Genomic DNA, 21,421 nt, shown 5'->3' on the forward strand with positions numbered 1-21,421 from the left:
GAGCGGGCGGGTTTGATGCATGAGTTCTGGGAAATCATAATGGGAAACAAAAAGAAAAGAAAGAACAATGCTCGGGCGGTAATAGGTAGACCCGTGAGCATCCCTGATTTGGGGAAGTGAGAACGATACAATTCTCTCTCCTGTCCTTCCCTGTCCTGCCTATCTGCCTTTGGTGTCAATCCTATTCGTCCTACCCCGTCTCGTCTGGTCTCCTCTATTTAGTCCATCAAATCTCAATCAATGCCTCTGTCCGGGTCCACACACAGAGGTGTATATACATCTCACTTTCGTACTCGGGAAAGTAACCATGTAGCAAAACTTCATGCCATGGGCGGGGATCCCGCGCAACGGAAAAGAACAAACAAGAGAGAGAGACACACACTGCAGTAGCAGGGGTTAAGTCATATGGATTCTGTATGAAAATAATGAGAGATCCTTTTACCTAATTATGTATGCATGGCATAATCGTAGTCACGCCTTAGAACGTGACTATCTCGTGCTGGAAGAACGGTTTTGGCGTGAGCGACTGTCACCCAGGATTCGTGTTCTGTCTCGAGGCTTGATTGGTGCCGCGGAAGACTGCATGCGTTTGAGGTCGATCACGACCCTCTGCAAGCTCGATGAAGGCGCCAGGTAGAGAGTCTCGGCGCCATAGCCCAGGAAGATGGTCTTGATTACATTGTGGCACCTCCGAGAGGCGAGGATGCGTATCAAGTCCCCAAAGTGATCGAACACGCGACACGGAGGGTGGCCGGCCTGGCATACAGTCTTGAGTGTTGCGAGATCGAAGATGGCAAACAGACTAGGGATGCCGTCCAGTGCGGCGGCGATCAAGTTGATCCAATCGTCTTCGGTCGACGCCGCTCCGACTTGTGATGAATTTAGCATCGGTGGGATTGGCTTTCCTTCCTGTAAGCGAAGCTTCAGGATCTGCAGGAGTAGGTTCTTGAGGATGTCGCGGAGTCCAACAACACCACCGGAGGTGCGTGGGGATGGCGCAGGCAGTGCCCATATCACGGGGATTCCAGCATTCCGGAGCAGCTCGATGGCTTCCGAACTAAACCGTTGCAGCGCGAGTCGAGCCTTGTGGCTTCCTTTGACCACGATCGACGCCGAGGATGACGCATTCTGCCATCGTCTGAACTTGGCCTCGAGCCAGAATGGGGTATTCTCTGCCGTGAGCTGTTTCGATGAGAAGTGTCGCGCCAGCGACACCTGCTCTAACGCTTGTACGTGGTCAATTTTGCTATTCTGTTCGAGGAGTCCCATGAGCTGGCCAGCTTGCATGTCCCGGAAGTAAAGGCGTGCATTGAAGACCGCGTCAACGTTAAACTCGTGGCTATCTATGCACCTGATAAGTGGGTGTTTTAAGCAGACATGTTGGGGGTCTACCTTACCTGAGAGATTCTGCTGAAGCTTGCGCAGCAACGCGTAATGCTCTCCCAGGGCCTTCTGGTTCTTGGACTCGGCAATTTGAATAGACTTTTCCAAGCGATCCATCTTGATATGCATGTCGCGTTGCTCCGCCTGAGAGCTGGATACTGCAAGCTGGTTCACGGCGCTTGCATAGGACTCGATGTCCTCGAGGAGATCTTTATACCGGATCTCAGGTGGGCGTGTAACTGAATGCCAGGCGTGAAGAATGCGGCTCTCACCATACCATCGCCTGGCTCTGATTAGAAACTTCATCACACAAGCATAGAGTTTTGTAATATTATCGACCATGAGCAGGTTGTTGCGGTACAATTCGCCCGCCAGTGCGATCTGGGGCAATTTCACGGCTATTTGGGATATGCCTTTGGCCGTTTCTCGAATTGTAGACTCGTGGACGTCAATAGTCTGTGAACAACATTGAGCGCCATGACACTTTCCAGCGCACCCTCTACTGACTATGCTTACGGTGAAGAGAAACTTCATGGCTCCCCATGCCAGAGCAACATACTCTGGATGGTACTGTGCCATGACATCCATGATTTGGCCGTAGAATTTCACCCGACTTGCGGCTCGAGCAAGCCATTTCCTGGTTTTGGACGATTCTATTTTCCTTTCATACCGTGCTTGCGCTTTCTCGGCTGCTTCCTGCAGTTCTAGAATGGATCGAGCACTCTGGACCTCGTGGATCTTGCTCTTGTCTTGGCTGTACTCGGAGCCGAATAGTATGGCCGCCTCCTCAAACGCTTGGTGGGCAGCATTGGTAGAGCTTGCAAGTCAGCGCGACCTTTGTTCAAAATGTTGAATACCAACGCACCAGTCAAGCAAGTCGGAGCTGTACCACACGTCGTGTAGAGCTGGTTGACTCATGCTTTTGTGTGGTACTTCGCATTATTGATCAGGCGGCGCGGAACAGGCTCCTGGGCTCGGGCAGGTTTAGTTCGCAGTAGCCGGGGGAGGGAAGTGGAAGTTTGTCGCTGATAGCTCACTTGAACATTTTGCTCAGACCCACTTGCATCCAGAATTTGGCGCTTAATCTGCAGCTTCGTAACTTGTGCAAAGCTACCACGGAGGCAAACAGGCGTGTGGTTCAGACTGAGCTGGATTGATTGACTTTATTGTTCTACTAGTAATACGAGGAAATCTATCTGAGGGCGAGAGGGGTAGCGATAGAGTTGTGCATCGCAGTGCCACGTGACCATGCCAAGGAGCTCAGGAAGCTAGCTGCCTCGCTGCCTTATTCGTGGGAACTTAAAAGTACTTGCACCAGTGATCCGCCGAGCCCGCCAGATAATTGCCTACTAGGCTGACTCAATTGTGCGAGATCCATTACTTAGGTATATAGAAGTGGCAATCACAAAATATCTGATGCAGGACACTGAGATGCCCCCCTGCGACTTGTAAGAACGTTGATTTGAAAAACTACGGCTGGTGGGCCAAGCACTTTCCTCCGCTAATTTCTAAAATTACCCCGCTCGCCCGCTCCCGGATAGGTTTCCTTCAGCGTCTCAATGGTCTGGTGGTCCTCTGCTCTGTTCAGTGTTCAGTGTCACCCTGGAGTCGTCGAGCTTCCGCAAAGGGTTCTCGGGCCTCGCAGCATGGCAAACTGTGGCATTCATCTTAGCTGAACAGTTCGAAGCACCCGCCTGAGTCATGTCCTCCTCCAGGAGTACAAGGCTGAGTGACAAGTACCATGTGAGCTCGCGCCGCAGGTTGGGAGATAGGTATTTCCAGACTAGGGGCTCTCACCTCCTGATCTGGACGCTGGTTCCGGCGATGTTATCGTGCTTGATCCCGAATCTTCGCAACGAACTCCCATCCCGAGGCAACGGATCGAAATTATCCGTGCCGGCAAAGACAAGGAGACCGCCCAAAGTAGCTTCGATGAGACCGACAGATCGAGTGACCAGATTTTGGATATTCTAGCCCGAACAGACAAGGAGCCCGACATCTCTGCAGCCATGCAAGATGCCCATACCGCAGCAGCAGCAAACGAAGTCGCCTCGCAGAAAATCCGTTATCAAAGCGACACCTCAAGCAGAGATGGAAGTACCGAACTAGATAATTCGGGCAATGTCGAAATCGTCAGGTTCAAGCAACCGTCAGTCGTTGGTAGCGGCGAGGGATCTCTCTTTGGACTTTACGAGGACACGACCCGGCAAGGACGGCGAACCCAGGAAACTTCTCGCCGTGTCGATCCCACTATATTCAAGCGATTGAGGGAGTTGGAGGACGAGAACGAGCGCCTACGCGAACGTGAATCCGCTTGGGAGGTTCCCAAGCCTCCCCCACTTCCCTCATATAGGCCTTTGGTTCTTCACAACTTCGTCGAAGATTCTCGGATAAGTGGCACTTACCTAGACGACCCGCAATGGCAGCAAGGTGCACACGGCCCAGAGTTGAGCGCCGGCCGCTCGCTAAGGAATATTGAAGATTACTTGGACAGGCACCCCGAGGTTATCTACATTCTGCACAAGGACTACGACATCAATAGACGTTTCGATGATTCGGAAGTTGTCGACAAAGACGGCGTATTCCGGACACCGAAGCCCTTCCGCGAGAGCATCTCTTTGACTTCCGACCTCTTGTTGGATGCCATGGAGATTTTCTTCAAGTCTATTCCAGATTTCGACTTCTACTTTCCGCAATTCCGCGTCGAAGATGAAATTGCAGCGCCTTATCTCCCATTCTACTATGCTTTGCCGTATCTCGAGGTTGCGATGGCCCCTCTCGAAGAACTCCACCGAAAATTGGTCAGGATACTCACCAATTCTATCCTCAACAGTCATGGCGAGGACTACACCAAAGCGAAGAATCTGTTCGACCGCGGGCGCGTCTCTCAGCGATATATGCAGTACCTAATCCGCCCAGGGGATGTGTTAGTGGAGGGATCTGGACCGATGAAACAAGCCTTTGTTGCCAAATCTTGGCTGACCGAGCATACAAGAGGAAACGGAGGAGTGCGGCGAGAAGATTACGCTGACGAGCCCTACACAATGAAATCGAGGCGCGAGAAGGGTTCCAAGATTGGAGCTCCGGAGATCATGTACTTCGTCTTCTCCTGGTCGGTAAAGGCCTGGCAATGGTCCTACAACGGTTCCTTTCATCAGTCTTCTGCTCGAAGGAGCATCTACATGAAGGTCACTTTCGAGAACGATGAAGTTGACATCAAAGACCTAAATGTCTTTCCACTAATGTACGCAGATCGGAAAATACGCCAAGAGCTTGAACTTCGAGGCAAGATGTTCTGGAAGTGTAGGTTCAAACACATCGTCTCATATACTGGTAGTCAGGATGATGGTCTGATCTTTGTAAGCAGACCTCAGAGCTGGGTGTCTTCTCCACGGCTGACATGTAGACAGAACGATGCACGACACATGATAGACACCGCGACGTACAACAAGCTTCACATAGGCAAGTTACAGTCCATCGAAGCCGCTGTGGACCGCCCAGCAGATATTACCCCTGAGAGGATGGCAGTAAATGATCCAATAGTTGGGAATGACCTGCTTCTGTTTCCCCCAAAGATGATGGGGTATAACCTCCATGCAAAGAGATGGTGTACGCGACGCCCTTACCCTTCTTTGCTACACCTTTCTAACAGAGGCAGATGAACTGTACGTGGACCAGATGAAGGATGTGGACTGGAACACACAGGCTTTCAAAACCCTGGTCATGGCCGAAGACACCAAAGAGCTAATCCTCGCCCTGGTTGAGAATCAACTGGAGGCGAAGAAGTCGACCGACCTCATCTCAGGGAAAGGTTCCGGCCTCATCGTTCTCCTCCATGGCGGCCCTGGTACCGGCAAGACCTTCACGGCTGAGAGTGTGGCTGAGATTGCAAAGAAGCCGCTCTACAGGATCACTTGCGGTGAGGTCGGAACGGACCCTTTGATCGTGGAAAAGCGTCTGACGGCAATCTTGCACCTGGGTAAGATCTGGGACTGCGGTAAGGAAAAATCCCCGGGCTGATACCGGCATATACTCTCCTACTTTTGAAGTGGGGCGGCGTACCAAAAATGCCGCCGGTGACTAATATCATATCTGATACAGTGGTCCTCCTCGACGAAGCCGACGTTTTTCTGGAGGAGCGCGACCTGCGCGACGTCCACCGCAACGCGCTCGTGTCGGTATTCTTGCACGTGCTAGAATACTACGATGGAATCTTGATCCTCACCTCGAACCTCGTCGGTGCCTTCGATGAAGCCTTCAAGTCCCGCATTCAACTCGTGCTCCATTACAAAGACCTCAACGAGCCGCAGCGCCGCAAGGTCTGGCGCAATTTCATCAACCGACTCAAAGAACTAGGTGAAGCCATCGACAGCGAGGATCTCGAGGACCACTTGGCGATGTTGGGCAAGGAAGAATTGAACGGCCGCCAGATCCGCAACGCCATCACCACGGCGAGGCAGCTGGCCAAGTATAAAAAGCGGCCGCTGTGTTATGACCATCTGAAGCATGTCATTACCGTGAGCAGCCAGTTCGAGCAGTATATGAAAGACTTGAAGGGAGGACAGACAGACAGAGAGCGGAAAAAGCTGGATGAAATTTGATAAAAAGGAGAAAATACGGCTTTTCACACTTTTACTCGAGAGACCCAGCCTCTTACACACACACACACACACACACACACACACACCCACCTATTAGTGTGAAAAAATTCGCCAAACCTCAGCGGCGCCACTTTTTGAATCAGTATAGGGGCCCAATCCATAAGACACTGACCTTCTTCCACCACGGCGGGTGAGCAAAAAGTACCTAGGCGTCTGCAAAAGCCGTTGTGGCACCCCCACGACTGGAACGGGTGAGAGACTGCAGGTGGTGATCATCGCTGTTACATAGGCCCCTGGCAGAAGTCACGACGCCACTCAGTCTGCAACCTATATCTCCCACTGTCAGACACACTTTACACACCTTTTTACCATCTACCACGCCGCTAATGAGAAGTATTTAAGCAGAGTCAGCACCGGCCCTGAGGACCTACGTAGGCTAAATAGCTCGTGCTGAGTTTGGGCCCGAAGTTGAGCTAGGTCTCCTGATAACCTGAGCAAAGCGGCAAGGTACGGTCCCAAACCAGGGGCCCCTAGACTAGGTGCATTTACGGCGCTGAATTACCATATATAACCTATACACACGCACATATATATATCTGTCCTCTGTAGTTCCTGGGCTACCACTGACTCCAGAGGCTCATAGGATAGGCTATCGTACTTGTATAGACATGGGCATGGATACAAACAAACATACACAACATACGAAACATGTCTTCTATGCGCACCCAACTATCCGAAAGGGCCCGCCTACGTGGATATCACCCATCGAGACCCCTTTGTTGCGTTCTCATACAGAATCTATCTGGAGCTGCAGGACAGAGATATTGTATCTCGAAACAGAAATGACCCCGGGCCGCCCGAAAAAATATCCCCAGCTATCTCGCTAGCGCATCGTGCGAAGCTGCATATTGTCACACGCTTCCTCCCAAAACATTCTGCCTAGACCGTCACATTCAGGACCGTCGAGCCATAAGAATCGGAAACACAAGTCCTTCACCACCGGCCATAACGCACCCGACTCTCCTCCGCGTGTGCGGCCGTCGTCGCTCGACGGACTGGAGTGGTAACTCGAATGTCGACTACCCCTGCTTCTGCTTCTCGCCTCCACGAGTGTCAGACTCGGTATCCTCGTCCTCGCTTGTCTGATCATTTCGGCGAACCATGGCCTCAGACTCGTGTTCCTTGCGACCACCCCTCCCAAGACCGTACTCCAAAGTAACAATTGAGGATACGTGGTCCAGAGTTCCAGTACGGTGCAGTCGTCTAGTGCAAGCATAAGCTCCCGCGTCAGTTTATCATGAATGCTTGCAGTGCTGGGTACCGGGAAGAGCACTAGAAGTGTATATGCCATTGTCGATAAACGAACAAGGTTGTATAGTGAGTGGAGTGGGGAGCTGTGGGTCATGATGCTCGAGCTGCTGCCCTCATGCCGTTGTCCAGACCCAGGGCGGAGGTATGGAAGTGGAAGCGAAAGCAAGTCGTGCGTCATGAAATTTCTGGCATAAACTATCTGGTTGAGAGACGGCGCTGAAGAGTGTCCGGATAGATATGCGTCGAATCCCATAGTGATCAGGCGCGTGTTGTGAATAATCTGCAACAATGGGGCAAAGCCGACAATGTCTCCAAAATCTTGGAAACCAGTTGCCAAATTCTGGAGAAACGGGGCGACGGCTGGTTGAGTTTCAGGCCATGTTGACATAATCAAGCTTGTTGGCGCCAGCAGTGGGAATGCAGGCTCACGCATGTCTTGGAAAGCATAGAAGATATCGGCCCTATTGAGTTTAGCTGACCGTAGACCGCAAGGGGATGTCCGGAGGGCAACGACATACAAGGCGAGGGCATTCGCAAGTCCGGGCATTTTCACCGTCTGTAAGCCTCCTTTCTGATACACCAAATGAACGATGGCCTTCAGATGTGCCGCTTCCTTTTGCATCCGTGCATAATATTGAAAACTCTGGACCGACTGTAATGCGCTCAGATTCTCTTCTTGCGGGGGTCGTTCTAGTTGCTCGCCGGACCCATGAGCCGCCAACGTGACGATGGCAAGAAGGAGCTCGTCAGAAGCTGGGCCCTGTAGCTCTTGGATTTCACGATTCAGCTCCCTGATGGCTTGAGTCTTGTATGATAGCCGTAACGCCCGGTTGCGACTGGGGGTGTCTGCTTCGCCCTGAAGATATGCATTATGGGTTGCGCCTCTGCTTTGTTTTTAGCGTCCAAGGGATGTAACGGCAAGCACAGAAGTGTAGCCCGACAGGGGGTATTGCTTACGCAAATATGATTGTCCAAAACGCAGCAGGGGACTGCATCGCACATCCCATTACAGCATTTTTGATAGCTCCCTCCGAAAGGCTGCTTCTGTGGGAGCTGAGTACTCTCCATTGCTTCGAACTGGCACGCGGCGGTGAATGCGAGGCACTCACAGCTTCCTGTGCCGCCACGGGATAGTGCGCTAGACAAAGGGCGATACCCGATTCAAGATTGGAGCGACCTGCGACACATAATGAGCGATCACGTCGTCATATTCTCATGGACAAGATATTGGAGAAGGTGTGGACGCCACAGGCTTACCATAGTCTAGAATGTCAAGAGCATACGAAGGTACGCCGCTAGGGACGGAGGCGTTGAAGGGGTCAAATATTCCGGTGCCGACATCAAACACTTGAAATGTCTTGTTGAGCTCCTTGTCGCTTGGGAAGCTCTGGTTTCGATGCAAAGGCGGCCGAGAGGAGGCATCAGGTTGAGGATCTTCACTGGAACTGCGTGCATCGCGGTTATGTGTGGCGTTTAGCTTAGCGAGACGTTCCAGCTTGGCTTTTCGATGGTATTCGCGGGCAGCATGTTTCTGTTGGGACATGGCAGGTTCACCCGAGGACGGCTTGGGCGATCTTGAATGAGGCCTGTACGGCACGAAGAAGACGTTGGTGCGTCCAGCAGCCATGGCGCTGTCGACATTTGCAGATCAGGGCAGGTATGATGAGTGATTGAATGGGAGCAGAAACATATCCACGACGAGCAGATGCGTCTTTAAACAAGAAGAACAAGAAGAACAAGCAGAACAAGCAGAACAAGAACAAGAACAAGAACAAGGAGAACTCTTGCTGCCTCGCCTGGAATAGAATCATCAGGAAACTCTTGAGAAAACCTCACCGAGGGGCACAATGCTCAGGTACACCGAACTACTATAGGCTGGATCAACCTAGCATATGCGCGGACAATTCAGCTCGAGGATAGAATGCGTCACGCTGCAGGACCAAGCGAAGTTGGGAGAGTGAAATAGCTAGGTAGCTCATTGAATGGGCCGAGCGGCTGAAGATAGGTAAGTGCCAGGGCATTTTGAATAGCAAGGCCCAACAGTGGATAGAGTGCGGGAAGGCGAGATCGAGAGGTGGGCATTGGATAGCGAGATGGAAGAGAGGCATCGCGAAGCCGTGCAAGGCGAGGAAACGCGATGCTGTGATTCGGTAAAAAGAAATCCCGGCCCGCGCTGGGCTGAGAGCGGGGCTGAAGCTCGAACTGCAGCCAGCAGTCACAGCGCCCATAGCGCCCACATTAGCGGCCCAAAACCCAATGAGAAACACCTCCAGCTTGCCGGGAGCCAGTCACGGTTTCCCTATTCTGCTGACTTGAACGGTTTCCCGACCTGGATGTCTGCCCGCAGGCACCGCAGGTCGTCGATAACGGACTAGCCTGGGACCCCGTGACCAACCCCGTGACCAACTCGTGACACCGTGACGCAGACTCTTGATACCTACTAGGTACGGACCTAACACTCGACAACGCAACAAACCCCCGCCACTTATTCCTCAAACAAGCCAGCACCATGTCCAACTTAGTTCATATCGAGTCAACCGACCAGTTCTCAGCCCTCCTCTCCTCTTCAAAAATCGTCGTGGCCGACTTCTATGCCGACTGGTGCGGCCCATGCAGACAAATCGCCCCCATCTTCGAGCAGCTGTCGGCGCAACTCTCTCGGCCAAACAAGATAACTTTTGCAAAGATCGACACCGACAAACAGCAGGACATTTCAAGATCATACGGTATCCGAGCCCTGCCCACATTCGTCGTCTTCAAGAATGCGCAGGCGGTCAAGTTCATTCAGGGCGCAGACCGGGAGGGGCTGTCCAACGCGGTGAAGGACCTGGCCAACGAGGCAAACAAGATCGAAACTGGTGAGGGTGCTGGGAACTCAAGTAGTGACACGTGGCTCGGTGCAGAGCTACCAAGAGGCTATGGCGATGTGACTCCTCAGGTTGATGTCTTGGGTTTGGAATTGCTGAACTGGGACTCTGAGCATGGAAATGCAAGAACGTTGATCACTGCCACCAAGCCCAAAGGTAAGCCTTTTTCTGCTGGCACCTCCCTGTATGCGCGCAGCGGTGTTCTAATGCACAACGATCTTTAGGACAAGCAGAGGCCAAGTCCGACTGGGTCGAAAGTGACACGGATGAACAACTCATGCTCTATCTTCCCTTCATGTCTACTCTGAAGATTCATTCGTTACACCTCACCTCCCTACCCGACAACACAGACGACGATGAATCCCCAAGCCGGCCGAAGGTAGTGAAGATCTACACCAACAGACCCCGCATCCTTGGTTTCGACGAGGCCGACGATACGCAAGCGGCGCAAGAGGTGACACTATCGGAGAAAGACTGGGACCCAAAGACCGGGACTGCCAAGATTGAACTGCGCATTGTCAAATTCCAAAATGTGTCCAGCCTGGTTCTGTTCGTGGTGCAGAGTGAAGGCGACAATGAGAAGGTCCGCATCGACCGCATCAGGGTCATTGGCGAAACAGGAGAGAAGAGAGACGGGAAAATCGAGAAGATCGGAGCAGACGATTGAGACGCAGAAAGACAAGGGAGCTTAGAGATCCTTTACCATGCGACATGAGAGACGACCGCATTCAGGCTGGAGACAAAAGCGAATCATGAATTGGGGGCAAGCAGCGTTGCAAACAAAAGAGCATAGACCCTGGATGGAGTTTCCATTCATCTTCAGGCAGACCAAGACCAAGGCTTGTATCGCAGCCTATGATATGACTTCTCCTCCCATCCTCCTACTGTGGTAGCCAGCTCTCTACTGTAGCTTGATCACTATCCCAGGATTGAAGGACGAGAGTCAAAAGTCAATGAATCTCCTTGCCCTCAACGAACCCTGCTTACGGGAAACATGGTATGTCCGACCCCACGCATAGACCAGCGCAGGAACACTCAACGAGCCCAAACTCATCAGCCACTCAAATGGGTTTCTTCATCCAACTCGTCGAGGAGATCGGTATTTGCAATTATGGATTGCTCTGTGCTGCCACTGACACTTGGACTCGTTATGGAGTATTGGAAAACATGGGCCAAGCAACACAGGGGTAATTGATAGTGGCAGCGCTGCACGATATGTAGAAAAGAAAAAGAGAGAAAAGGCAGAGGCACGAAAAAATCTCGACAGTAGTTTCGATAGGAGCTAGCGGAGTGGGCTCTAGCTCTATTGGGACTAGCGTTATATCAATGTCTTGGCGACAACGAGAATGATTTTTCTTTCTTTGCCCTGGGAAAGGCTGGTTCGATTTTGAACTTGTCATGGCTTGTGATGAACTCAACAGAAATTTATTGATAGGAAGAGAATGATTGTTTGCTCCTCCATCTGGACCTCGTCCGGGGGGCGGCAGTGAGCATGATCTCAAATATTGACTGATACTCTGAAGCCAGACATGAGGTTTTCCTCCCAAGCCACTGTGGTTGTGGTGGTTTGGTTGCATTTTCTTTCCTCTTTCAGCATCCTGGGAGATTCTGGCGGGCAATGTTGCTCAATCCATCAAGTGGGCTTCTCGGGGGGATGAGACCTCATCGATAGTCGCAGCACAGCATGGTTTCAGCCAAATGAAGCCTCGAAAATATCGTCTTGCTGTGATAGGCCGTCCACCTCCTCAGCCATAGCTGCACGATTTTGTGCCAGAGACAAGGCTGTGGACCCGGTGTGCGAGTGACTATCTGTGCTCGCCATCAGTTCGTGGCACGAGACTCGTCCGGGTGGATATCGTGACTCGAGCTTGCAACCTACCTCTTGTCATCTCATGGCTGGTCGTCGGAGGAAGAAATCCACTGTGATCAAGAGTGAGGCACATATGGAATCACAGCTAACAGAACCTAGCAGCTGGACTCTGCGACAGAACATCACCGCGAGACTTCGCATTATCTCATTGTGGAGTCTTCGCCAGTCGTCCACTCTCCAGCCTCACGGCTGACATTGTCACAAGGTGAAAAGGGGTACCTGCGTGGCCACATTTTGGCCTAAAGTCGACGATCATTCTCAGTGCGTCATCATTGCAACCAAACTTCGGATCACTGGCACTCTAAGGATTTGAGGTCGGGGATTTCGATATCAGAAATCCCATCCCTGTTTCGCAGACTTTTGCGGGTACGATAGGAGGACCCTGAGTGTTTCAGCAAAGCTCCGCCGTGTCGATCTTGTAGTTCCTCGATACAAGCATTTTGCGGGAAAACCTAGAGGGTGCGGAGTAGGCACGCAGCTGAGCTCGAGTAAGGGTATGCGTCAGGGTATCTACTCGTATAATCCCAAGGATGTAGAACTATTCAGCCTTGCCTCTCAATAACTGTCGTTCGACCAGATGGAGTCGACATGCGGGCAGGTAGCACACGGTGCGATTGCCCCTGGGCCATTGATGCCATCACCCATGTTGAAGATCACGAGCCTGGCAGCAAGGAAGCATCTCCTTCCCAGCGAGAACGTCATGATCTGGGAGGAGTTGCCATTACTTGGACAAGTTCTTTGACAGCTACATCCCGACCCATGGAGTCAAATGCACCCGATCACCAACATTTAGCTTCCGACCCCGACCTTGGGTCCGGCAGGGTGAAATTCTCGAGTCATCAGATCGACATGAGATAATGCCACAAAGGGTGACAATCAAGCTCAAGGTTACTCGATCATCCTTTACTCCGAGTCTCAGGTTCCCAGGGTCGTGAGCGAGATCGCAGTGTGAGGAGAACAGACCACTGCAGCACACACGTGGACGGCGCAGGGTGCCTCTGCCCAAGTTTGATTGCATTTCTGCACAGCCTCGCTTTATGTGTAAGTTCTCTAGGCACTTGGATGGGGTCCATCTTCCTCGATCCAAGCATATTTCACACCACTTTTTCTATTAATAATATCGGCAGCAGAGTTCGGTCGCCCTACGCGTACCTTGAGGGTTGATCTCGTACGAACATGGTGCCCGGGTCGCTTGCTTCAACCCTCGCCCTGGGCATGGCGGACGCTTGATGTCAACCCTTTCGCGTCGTAGGTTTGCCCATATCTACCGATGGTGGCGTCGTCCGATCGACGAGTTCTAGGACAAACTTGTCACGAAATTCCCCGATCAACGCCAGTTGGGTGCCAGTCAGCAGAGACGGAAAGGGCCCATTGTTGCTTGGGATTTCCCACTTTTGATCTTGACAGAAGGCATTTTGGAGGCTGGTCGGCTCCCGAAAAGCATGACCAGGCCAACTGGGTTGTGAGAAATAACTCGGCATCGTCTACCTACTGTGTCCAGCAAAAGCAGACACCCACAGAGCACCCAACAATACTGGTACAATACTTGGGATAGCTCGAAGGCCATCTGTATCTCCTCACGGCAGCGGAAGTGCTCCTCGAACTCCAGGCTGCTAGGTATGCTGCAGGAGCAGGCCGACTCTCCCGGCTGGACAATTCTACGGTTCGAGGCAAGATTTCAGAGCTTGACCTTCAGAGTTTCGGGCTTGACGTGAACGCCGAAGAGAGAGGAGCAAGGCAAATATCCCGATAATTTTCGATCGTAACCGGAATAGGGCGGCTGAAATCGTTGAAGAGGCGAAATTTAAACTGGCCAGAAGCACAGCGAAAACAGACCACATCCAGATTCAACGGCAGCCACCGAACAGACCACGCCCGTGGATTTTGCAGGCAGAAGGAAAGAGACTGCCCGAGACGGAAAGGTGGTGATTGGGAAGGCATTAAACGAGACTAAGATGGAGGCTCATTGCTCCTTCCCCGACGCCATCATCGATAAGAAGATAGAGGAGTGGATATCCAATTTCCCCGGAAGCACTATGTCTTCCCTCCGCACAAAGTCTGGTGAGGGTGTCCGCCACCCACAGTCAAGAGCGAAATCGCTTTGGCGTCAGGTATTGCAAACGATCCCTGGTTCTACTGTATCCGGGAGAGGCCAGTACTCCACGGTCGGCCGTACGGGCCGCTGAGTTCATCCATCACCAAATTTGGAGGATGGCTCAAGCCATCACGCTTAGCGTCCAGATAACGAATCGAGCTTAGAAGCGACCAAGAACGTGGTAGAACTAGTTTCGTGCAAGAAGGAAAAAAAATGAAAACAAATTCGCCATCCGAGGAAAGATGAAACAATCACGCATGGGAGGTTACAACAACAGCGACGTGTTGGGAGAAGGATCGAGTAGGCATGAGAGTGATGAGCACATGGCATTGCCGTATCGCCTCGAATCTGAAACGCGAGCTGCAGCTGCTTGGGCGAACAGAAGAGGAGGGATCTGACACTGATGGGCAATGAGGCAAAAAAGTCTTGTACCTGCATGAAGCAAGGAGCTCCAATTGGGCACCGGAGAAAAGTCGAGCACATCGTGCATGAAAAGTCCCAATGTTCCTGCGTTAGGGCCCTGCAGGCTGCGGGTCTCCCAGTGCTTCTGGTGGCATTCGCGGGCTGATAGCGAGCTTCGTTGGGCAAAGATAGGCGTCGACTTGCCACGCTCTTTCTCTGACCCTGGTGGCCCTAGGAGTCAAGACCACGGTTCTCAGTGGAATCGAATCAGCAGCGAGCATTCTGGAATGGCCCTAGGCCTATTCAGCACAAGCGAGAGGGTCACTCGAAGACGCGGACCACTGCCCATCGAGGGACCCGCGCGCGCGAAGGACGGCGCGTGCAGCTTGGTGCCTGGGGCCGTCGGCTTGAGGCAGGGGGCAAGGGCCAAAAGCTAGTTGCCCACAGTGGATGTGCCCGGGTCGCGGATGTGAGAAAAGACCTCAGGGCAAACTGGGTCCTGGGGCAGGTGGATTTGCTCGGGTACCTGAGGGAAGGTGATGGTTCCTGAGAGGAGACACCGTTGGGATCTACGCCTCTTTAGTGCTCTGCGTGTCCTCAGTCCCCAAGCGATGGCTTGAGTCGGGCACATTCACCATTGGCCAGGCATTGAGACCGTTCCCTTAGAACACCAGCGGCCTGGAGACAGAAAACGTGTGCCGCTTTTTCACTCCAGTCTGCAGGGCTCCTGCGGTCTCGAGCGACCGTGTTCAATTTAGAAGGTGCGTGGAAGGTGTGATGTGGATGGCGACCACTGATAGCTAGGACAAGTGGCATTGATTCTTTTGCCACGGCAATGCCTGGGATAGTGAAAGATATGCAAGAAGAAGAAGAAGCCAACAAGGTAAGATCAGGCCCTGCATCCACTATTGTCTGACCACGAGCATAGTGGGAGAGACACCGGGAAAGAGTTCTCTCCTGACAGAAATATCCCGGATACTTGTACTCGATACAGAGAGTTTCTGCTGCCTGGTGTATACGAGTATTGCCTACCCGAAGGCAGTTGGTAGAGTCAAAGCTGTGCTGCCTGCCTCCCCCAGCGAAAGAAACAACTCTGTTCTCCACGAATCTGGCGGTCCCAATTTTGCAGGGCCATGACCCAGACATTGACTAAAGAAATGCCTATCGATACGCGTCCGCTAGAGAACGAAAAAGGTCACCCCACCTGGTGGAAGCATCCAGTCTTGAATGCTCCACGCTCTTCCAGGCCTTTTGTTTCGGGCTCTTGAAACCCTTGGATCACTTTGCCAGTATGCTGGGTTGCGGGCTCCACTGGTACTACATACTACGTACTACACAATCCCAAGGGTCGTCATAACCTGTTGGTCGGCCACTAGCTATACTGCTGGTGGACCGTCGATGACTCGATGCAACAGAAGACGGATTATGGGCAGGAACTGGAATGGAGCAGCCAGTAGTTAGAGTTACTGGTTGTAGCAGCTCGCTCAGTATTCCGCCGCACGGGTCGACAACAGAAAGCGCTGATGGTAGGCATGTGCCTTTGAGTGAAGCCCGCCAAAACCTCGTGTCTGCAGCTGGAAGAGATGAAACACCCCGTCACCTGTCTATACTCGCGGGAGCAGCGGGGAAAAGCAACTTGTCTGGTCCGGCAGGCGAATACCGGGCCCTTGTGGTGCTGGGGGTGTTCTTTTCCTTGAGGGAACATCCCATTAGCAATGCTAACTTGACGGTGGCTATTGGTAGCGAATGGCTCACGGTTCTCTGATGATCTGGTGCATTTTTGCATGTGAATTCCATGCCTGGAAAGCCAATCAACCCGTCGTGTTTTCTGTGTGTCGGGTAACGCGAGAAGCAAACCCATCCGGAAAAGCAAACCATGCATGCAAAAGACAACTGCCCGCTTCCCACCCTTTCCCAGCTTCTCGTCAATGGCTGGAGAGGGGAGAGGGGAGAGGGGGGAAGGGTTGTCGTACCTGCATATGTCGGGACGGCTGTGGCTCTCGCAGAGTCTGAGACATGCAAGCCCATCTGCACAACCTTGGCCACCTTAGCATTTTTGTACGCTCTTCCGAAAAGACCACTTGCCACCAACTTCCGATTGTAATTCCCATGGTAGCCAAAGCCTAAACAGGACAGCCTAGGATAGGGTGACGTTGTCACTGTCAGGTGTGTGCTGGGGGACGGATGGCTGCGAATCTCCACCATCCAATCCAGGCGGCGAGGTAGATCAGTTGGTCTGCTCCAAGCACCGAATATCGAGCTTTGGGCGTTTACGAGATTTAACAGGCACAATAGTTGTCGAGTCTGACCGCTGACCGATGCTGAGGATTCCCATGGGAGTTTGGCTATAGGCAATATGGGCTTTTGTGAGAGGCCACCTCCAAGAATAGGTCAGCGCCCAGCCAGCGATTCGCTCCAGGAGACCGAGAACCCAGCTTATCACCAGCTGCATTTCCACGTCACGCCCATGATTGGCGTTGACGTGCCCAGCGACTCGCCCAGTCATGGACCGCGCCTGGCTGGAGCATCACACGCTCACACAACTCTCTCTGCTTCGGTCCGGGCGATATGTAGCAACCAACACGTCTGAATGGAACTCGAGGCGTTGATTCGAGCCTGGTTCTACAGTTTGGTCAACGACACCACCAGACACCACCCATCGAGGCACGTCATTTGCCCACCACCACTTGCCTCGACCATCTTCGGATACATGTCGCAAGCGAATGATCTCACGCAGGTCATGTTGGAATTGATTGCATCAGGAGGATTTCGTGTCGAATATACTTTTGTGCCCCCGAGAGTTTTCGACCAAAGAAACACAGTACAGAGGAGAAATCCAGCCAAGATGGTATACTCTCGTACGCTCTTTTCCACCACTCGCCAGGTCGAGTTCAAGCGCTGTTTTGTGATAGACGTGTCCTATTCCTCCAATGGCGCGGTCAAGGTCGTCATTCTAGTTGATTCCTGGACTTCATAGGATTACTTGCAGAGGCAATAATAGTCGTGTCTCGAACACTTACTACTATTTTACGCAGCATACAAACCGACCACGATGGCCACCGGAAGGTCACTTTGCGTCATGGACTATGGGGCCCCTTCCCCGAAAAAAGATGTGCTGAGCAGAGTGCAATTTCCCATGCATACGGATACTGCGTGATAGTCCTTCTTCGGGCGCGGCGCTCAGCACCGCCCAGCCAGCTTCGACTTGGGGCCGGGCTCTTGCTCATGCCAGGCACACCACGGCAGGCGAGATCCAGGAACCAGGTCGCTGCTCTAAGGGTGCGGCTGGCACGAGTGGAACCATTTAGTGGGTGATAGTCTTTGAGACGGACTGGGGGTTGGTGAGACCATGGCCTCCACCCACCACCAAGGTGCTGACCAGGGTTCGCACGCCAGCGCCCGGTCCTGCAACCCATCAACTATACTCCCACTGACTCCATCGACGTGCAGGGCCCAAGGCACTGGTGGGCAGTGGTGGCCGCCGGCCTCAAGAAACCCTCGGGGTAGCCAGCGATCTCTCTTTATGGACTCGTTCGCTCTTATCCTCTCACTCTCGTTCCCTCATATCGAGGACAAGTCGTTCATTTATCCCACCCCTCCACGATCTACACCTTCTTTTACTTCTGTTATATCCTCTCCTTTGACCAGGCCTTTCCGGATCCTTGTTCAATATACCTGTACAACACCCAGCTGTGTACCTCTATTGAACAATATCCAGTCCTTCCTTTAACAAAGCCTGTACCAACATCCACTGTATTCATATCCTCTAATCCCTTGCCTGCCTTTGCCAGAGACGTCTCTCACCCAATCGATAAGACGCCGACATACTTGACCTGACGGTTACCAGCATATCCTGCATCTTTACATGTACAGCTAAAGCCAGTGACCCAGAGACAGAAAGGGAACTACCTCGAACGACATAGCCATTCATTGGACACCACCTCATTTTCTTTGTACCAACCTGTACTACAATCAGCTCGACCTTTTTTGCCATCGATAGCTTGATATTTCTGCTTCGAGCCTTCTGCCAGTGACAGCAAGCCGAGGAAAGAAAAAAGAGAAAAAAAGGACAGGAATCAACCTTTTGTATTCCAACCTCCCAGACAGAACAAGACCATTCGAAATGGAAGCACCATATCCAATGGCAACTCCACAGATCCAATTCTACCAATACCGGCCAGACTCGGACGCACGGCATAACGCTGTGTTCACACCCATGCCAACCGAGCAACCTGTTTATAGCCCCATGGCCGGGTATCCTCACCACCCCCAACAGCAGCAGCCGCAGTATATGGTCCACCAGTACTGGCAAGGGCCTGCTGCTCACTTTGCCCGAGGACACCCGCACGCCCACTATGTGCCTCAGCAGGTTCTGACTCCCAGGGCCTCACCACCATTGACGCTTGCCATGCCCATGGCTATGCCCAAGATGATGCTCGACAGCAATGGCCATATGGAGCATGGACACTTTCTCGAGAGCCGGCACTCTTCCCCCCCGACTCCATGCCTCTCGGCCTGCCCCAGCACCGCCAGCAGCCCACCGGCCAGCAGTGTCAACCAGACGCCCGTGCACGGCGCCGGGTACTTCAACTTGCCCATTGAAGCAACCAAGGAGGAAATGCAGCCTCTCGCCTTTCTGGATGAGTGGGCGGAGAACGGACGTAAGTACTATCCGGTTTCGAAGTGAGGGAAATTGGGATGAAACAGTTGACTAACGAGGATGCGCAGAGGTGCACATTTTCCCGCATCCCGGTGATGCCAAGGCGGCGCTTGTGCCCGGCAACGGCGCCGACTCCTTTCACTCTGCAACCACTTCCACTTCCATCAACCTGAGCAACTGCCCTTCACCTTCTTTAGCACCTGCTTCACCTCAGTCTCAAGTCTCTCCATCAGCCTACCCCGTGGCTGAATTTGTCAACCTGCGAGATTTGACCTCGACCTCGCTCGAGCCTGTCCAGACTTTCCCGCCCTTGCCTACTTTGTCTGCCGAAGACGACGAGCACAAATTCGCTCTCGGAAACCAGGCCTTCCCCATCACTCCCGAGCATGAAACTGCCGATCCATTCAGTCTCGTCGAGAACCCTTCGTTTGACACTTCCTTCTGCACCGAGTTCGACTCGGAGGACGAATTCAGCTTTGTCAACTTCACCGACCCCGAGATTGCCTACAACGGTGATAAGAGACTGAAATTGTCGATTGGTGAAGAGGAGGACTTCCTCAGCGTCCACAGCTTTGGCAGCTTTGATGAGGACGACCACGCAGCCCACGCAGGCTTGCTCTCCCCGCCTGCCTCGTCCTTCTCCGACTCGGGCTCGTGCTGCGCACCTAAGAAGAAGATCAACAGCCAACGAAAGATGAAGCGCAACGGCTCCACCGACAGTGATTTGGAGTTCCAAAGCTTCAGCCAGTCTGATGCCCACATCCACAGCCACGCTGACGGCGAGAACACCTCGGATGCCACTCCTCAAGAACAGCCCAGCAACAACGAAGACAACAATGGCTCCACCAACGCCGATGGGTCTACTCCATCACAAGCTCCTGCCAACCGTCGTGGACGAAAGCAATCCTTGACCGAGGACCCCTCCAAGACGTTCGTCTGCACCCTGTGCTCACGCCGCTTCCGTCGCCAAGAGCATCTCAAGCGTCACTACCGCTCTCTGCACACTCAGGACAAGCCATTCGAGTGCAACGAGTGTGGCAAGAAGTTCTCCCGCTCCGACAATCTCGCGCAACATGCCCGCACTCATGGTAGCGGTGCCATCATCATGGGTGTCCTGGAGAACGGAGAGCTCCAGCCTCATCAGCCTTACGATGAGGAAATGGGCCACGCTCTGTACGAGGCGGCACAACGTGCTGCCTTGGCTACATCGTCCAGCAGCAGTGGCTCCGAGGGCTCATCGTCCGGAGAAAGCAAGCGTGCTCTTAAGAAGAGAAAGCGAGATGAATCCCTGTAAATATACCAGCAGTGACCTCACGAATGACCCAAGAAGCATCATGAAAACCCGAAATAACTCTAACAACAACTACTACAACACAAAGCCACCACGACCGCAATGATACCTTATGATGTGATTCAGGACCGATACAGGAATATTTCTCAGGGATTCCCTCGTCAGAGCACCGCAACAGGGCAACCTTTGACCAGACGGGGAAATAACCGACGCAGGAGCTCAAGAAAGTGTACGCCTATGGGAAGAAAAGTGCTTTAGAACCTTTTAACTGTCTTCAACAACTGCTTTTCCAGACCAATTCATTGTATTCTATGGCCTTTTCTTGATGGATGGCTGGGATGGGGTGTGGAAGCGTCTGTTTGCTGGAGACCGAGCTGTGATATGGGGGACCAAGGGGAGTTGGAGGACGAGGACGACGGAATTTTTCTTCTTTTCTTTCCTTGAGATCAAATTTTTATTGCTTTTGACTTTTGTCACCGACAATTTCTTTTCCTTTTTTGTGAGGAGGGAGATGAAAGAGAGATCTGAAGCGCAGGCTCCCACCAGATGGAAAGAAGAGAGATGGCCGGAAGGTGAATCAGCAACGGCATTGCTGTTGATAGCCCAGTTCCAGAGCTCCTGTATGTACCCGCAAGTGTACCTTCTGTACTATTAGACATTGTTAAACAAAACCTTGAACATTATCGAGTACTCCGTATTGGCCTGTGATATTTGTTGCTGTGAATCACAAAGTGCTCGCAGCTTCCCCAGCCTTCTAGTTGGACCCATCTACCTGGTCGCTGGGTATCTGTCTATCTACCGACCCGACCCTATCGATAGCTGATAACACCAGAAGATGAAAAGAATTTTCGCTGGGCCGGCCAGGGGGGAGGGGTCACTCTGGGTGCCAGGTGGGCGGATGATGGGGGGACGAGCATGGGTACGGGTGTGGGCTACGGGCT

At 52.6% G+C, this 21,421-nt stretch overlaps 5 protein-coding genes across 5 annotated transcripts; 3 read left to right on the forward strand and 2 right to left on the reverse strand.

Annotated features, from left to right (window-relative positions):
* Positions 1-489: 489 nt before the first annotated feature.
* Z520_06479 (uncharacterized protein) lies at positions 490-2,301 on the reverse strand (the record flags this gene model as incomplete). The annotated part of the gene is made up of 3 exons (XM_016776979.1): positions 490-1,839; positions 1,900-2,200; positions 2,249-2,301. 3 exons carry the CDS (start codon positions 2,299-2,301, stop codon positions 490-492), a joined length of 1,704 nt encoding a protein of 567 aa, XP_016631824.1.
* Positions 2,302-3,392: 1,091 nt separating this feature from the next.
* Z520_06480 (uncharacterized protein) lies at positions 3,393-5,984 on the forward strand (the record flags this gene model as incomplete). Its single annotated transcript, XM_016776980.1, has 4 exons — positions 3,393-4,742; positions 4,794-4,992; positions 5,042-5,380; positions 5,485-5,984. 4 exons carry the CDS (start codon positions 3,393-3,395, stop codon positions 5,982-5,984), a joined length of 2,388 nt encoding a protein of 795 aa, XP_016631825.1.
* Positions 5,985-6,867: 883 nt separating this feature from the next.
* Z520_06481 (uncharacterized protein) lies at positions 6,868-8,922 on the reverse strand (the record flags this gene model as incomplete). Its single annotated transcript, XM_016776981.1, has 4 exons — positions 6,868-7,756; positions 7,814-8,179; positions 8,253-8,472; positions 8,553-8,922. 4 exons carry the CDS (start codon positions 8,920-8,922, stop codon positions 6,868-6,870), a joined length of 1,845 nt encoding a protein of 614 aa, XP_016631826.1.
* Positions 8,923-9,804: 882 nt separating this feature from the next.
* Z520_06482 (uncharacterized protein) lies at positions 9,805-10,829 on the forward strand (the record flags this gene model as incomplete). The annotated part of the gene is made up of 2 exons (XM_016776982.1): positions 9,805-10,318; positions 10,387-10,829. The coding sequence occupies 2 exons, from the start codon at positions 9,805-9,807 to the stop codon at positions 10,827-10,829; spliced, it is 957 nt and encodes a 318-aa protein (XP_016631827.1).
* A 7,823-nt stretch (positions 10,830-18,652) lies between these two features.
* Z520_06483 (uncharacterized protein) lies at positions 18,653-20,483 on the forward strand (the record flags this gene model as incomplete). Its single annotated transcript, XM_016776983.1, has 2 exons — positions 18,653-19,190; positions 19,258-20,483. 2 exons carry the CDS (start codon positions 18,653-18,655, stop codon positions 20,481-20,483), a joined length of 1,764 nt encoding a protein of 587 aa, XP_016631828.1.
* Positions 20,484-21,421: the final 938 nt, after the last annotated feature.

This window comes from Fonsecaea multimorphosa (genome assembly GCF_000836435.1).
Source record: "Fonsecaea multimorphosa CBS 102226 unplaced genomic scaffold supercont1.12, whole genome shotgun sequence".
Lineage (NCBI taxonomy): Eukaryota > Fungi > Ascomycota > Eurotiomycetes > Chaetothyriales > Herpotrichiellaceae > Fonsecaea > Fonsecaea multimorphosa.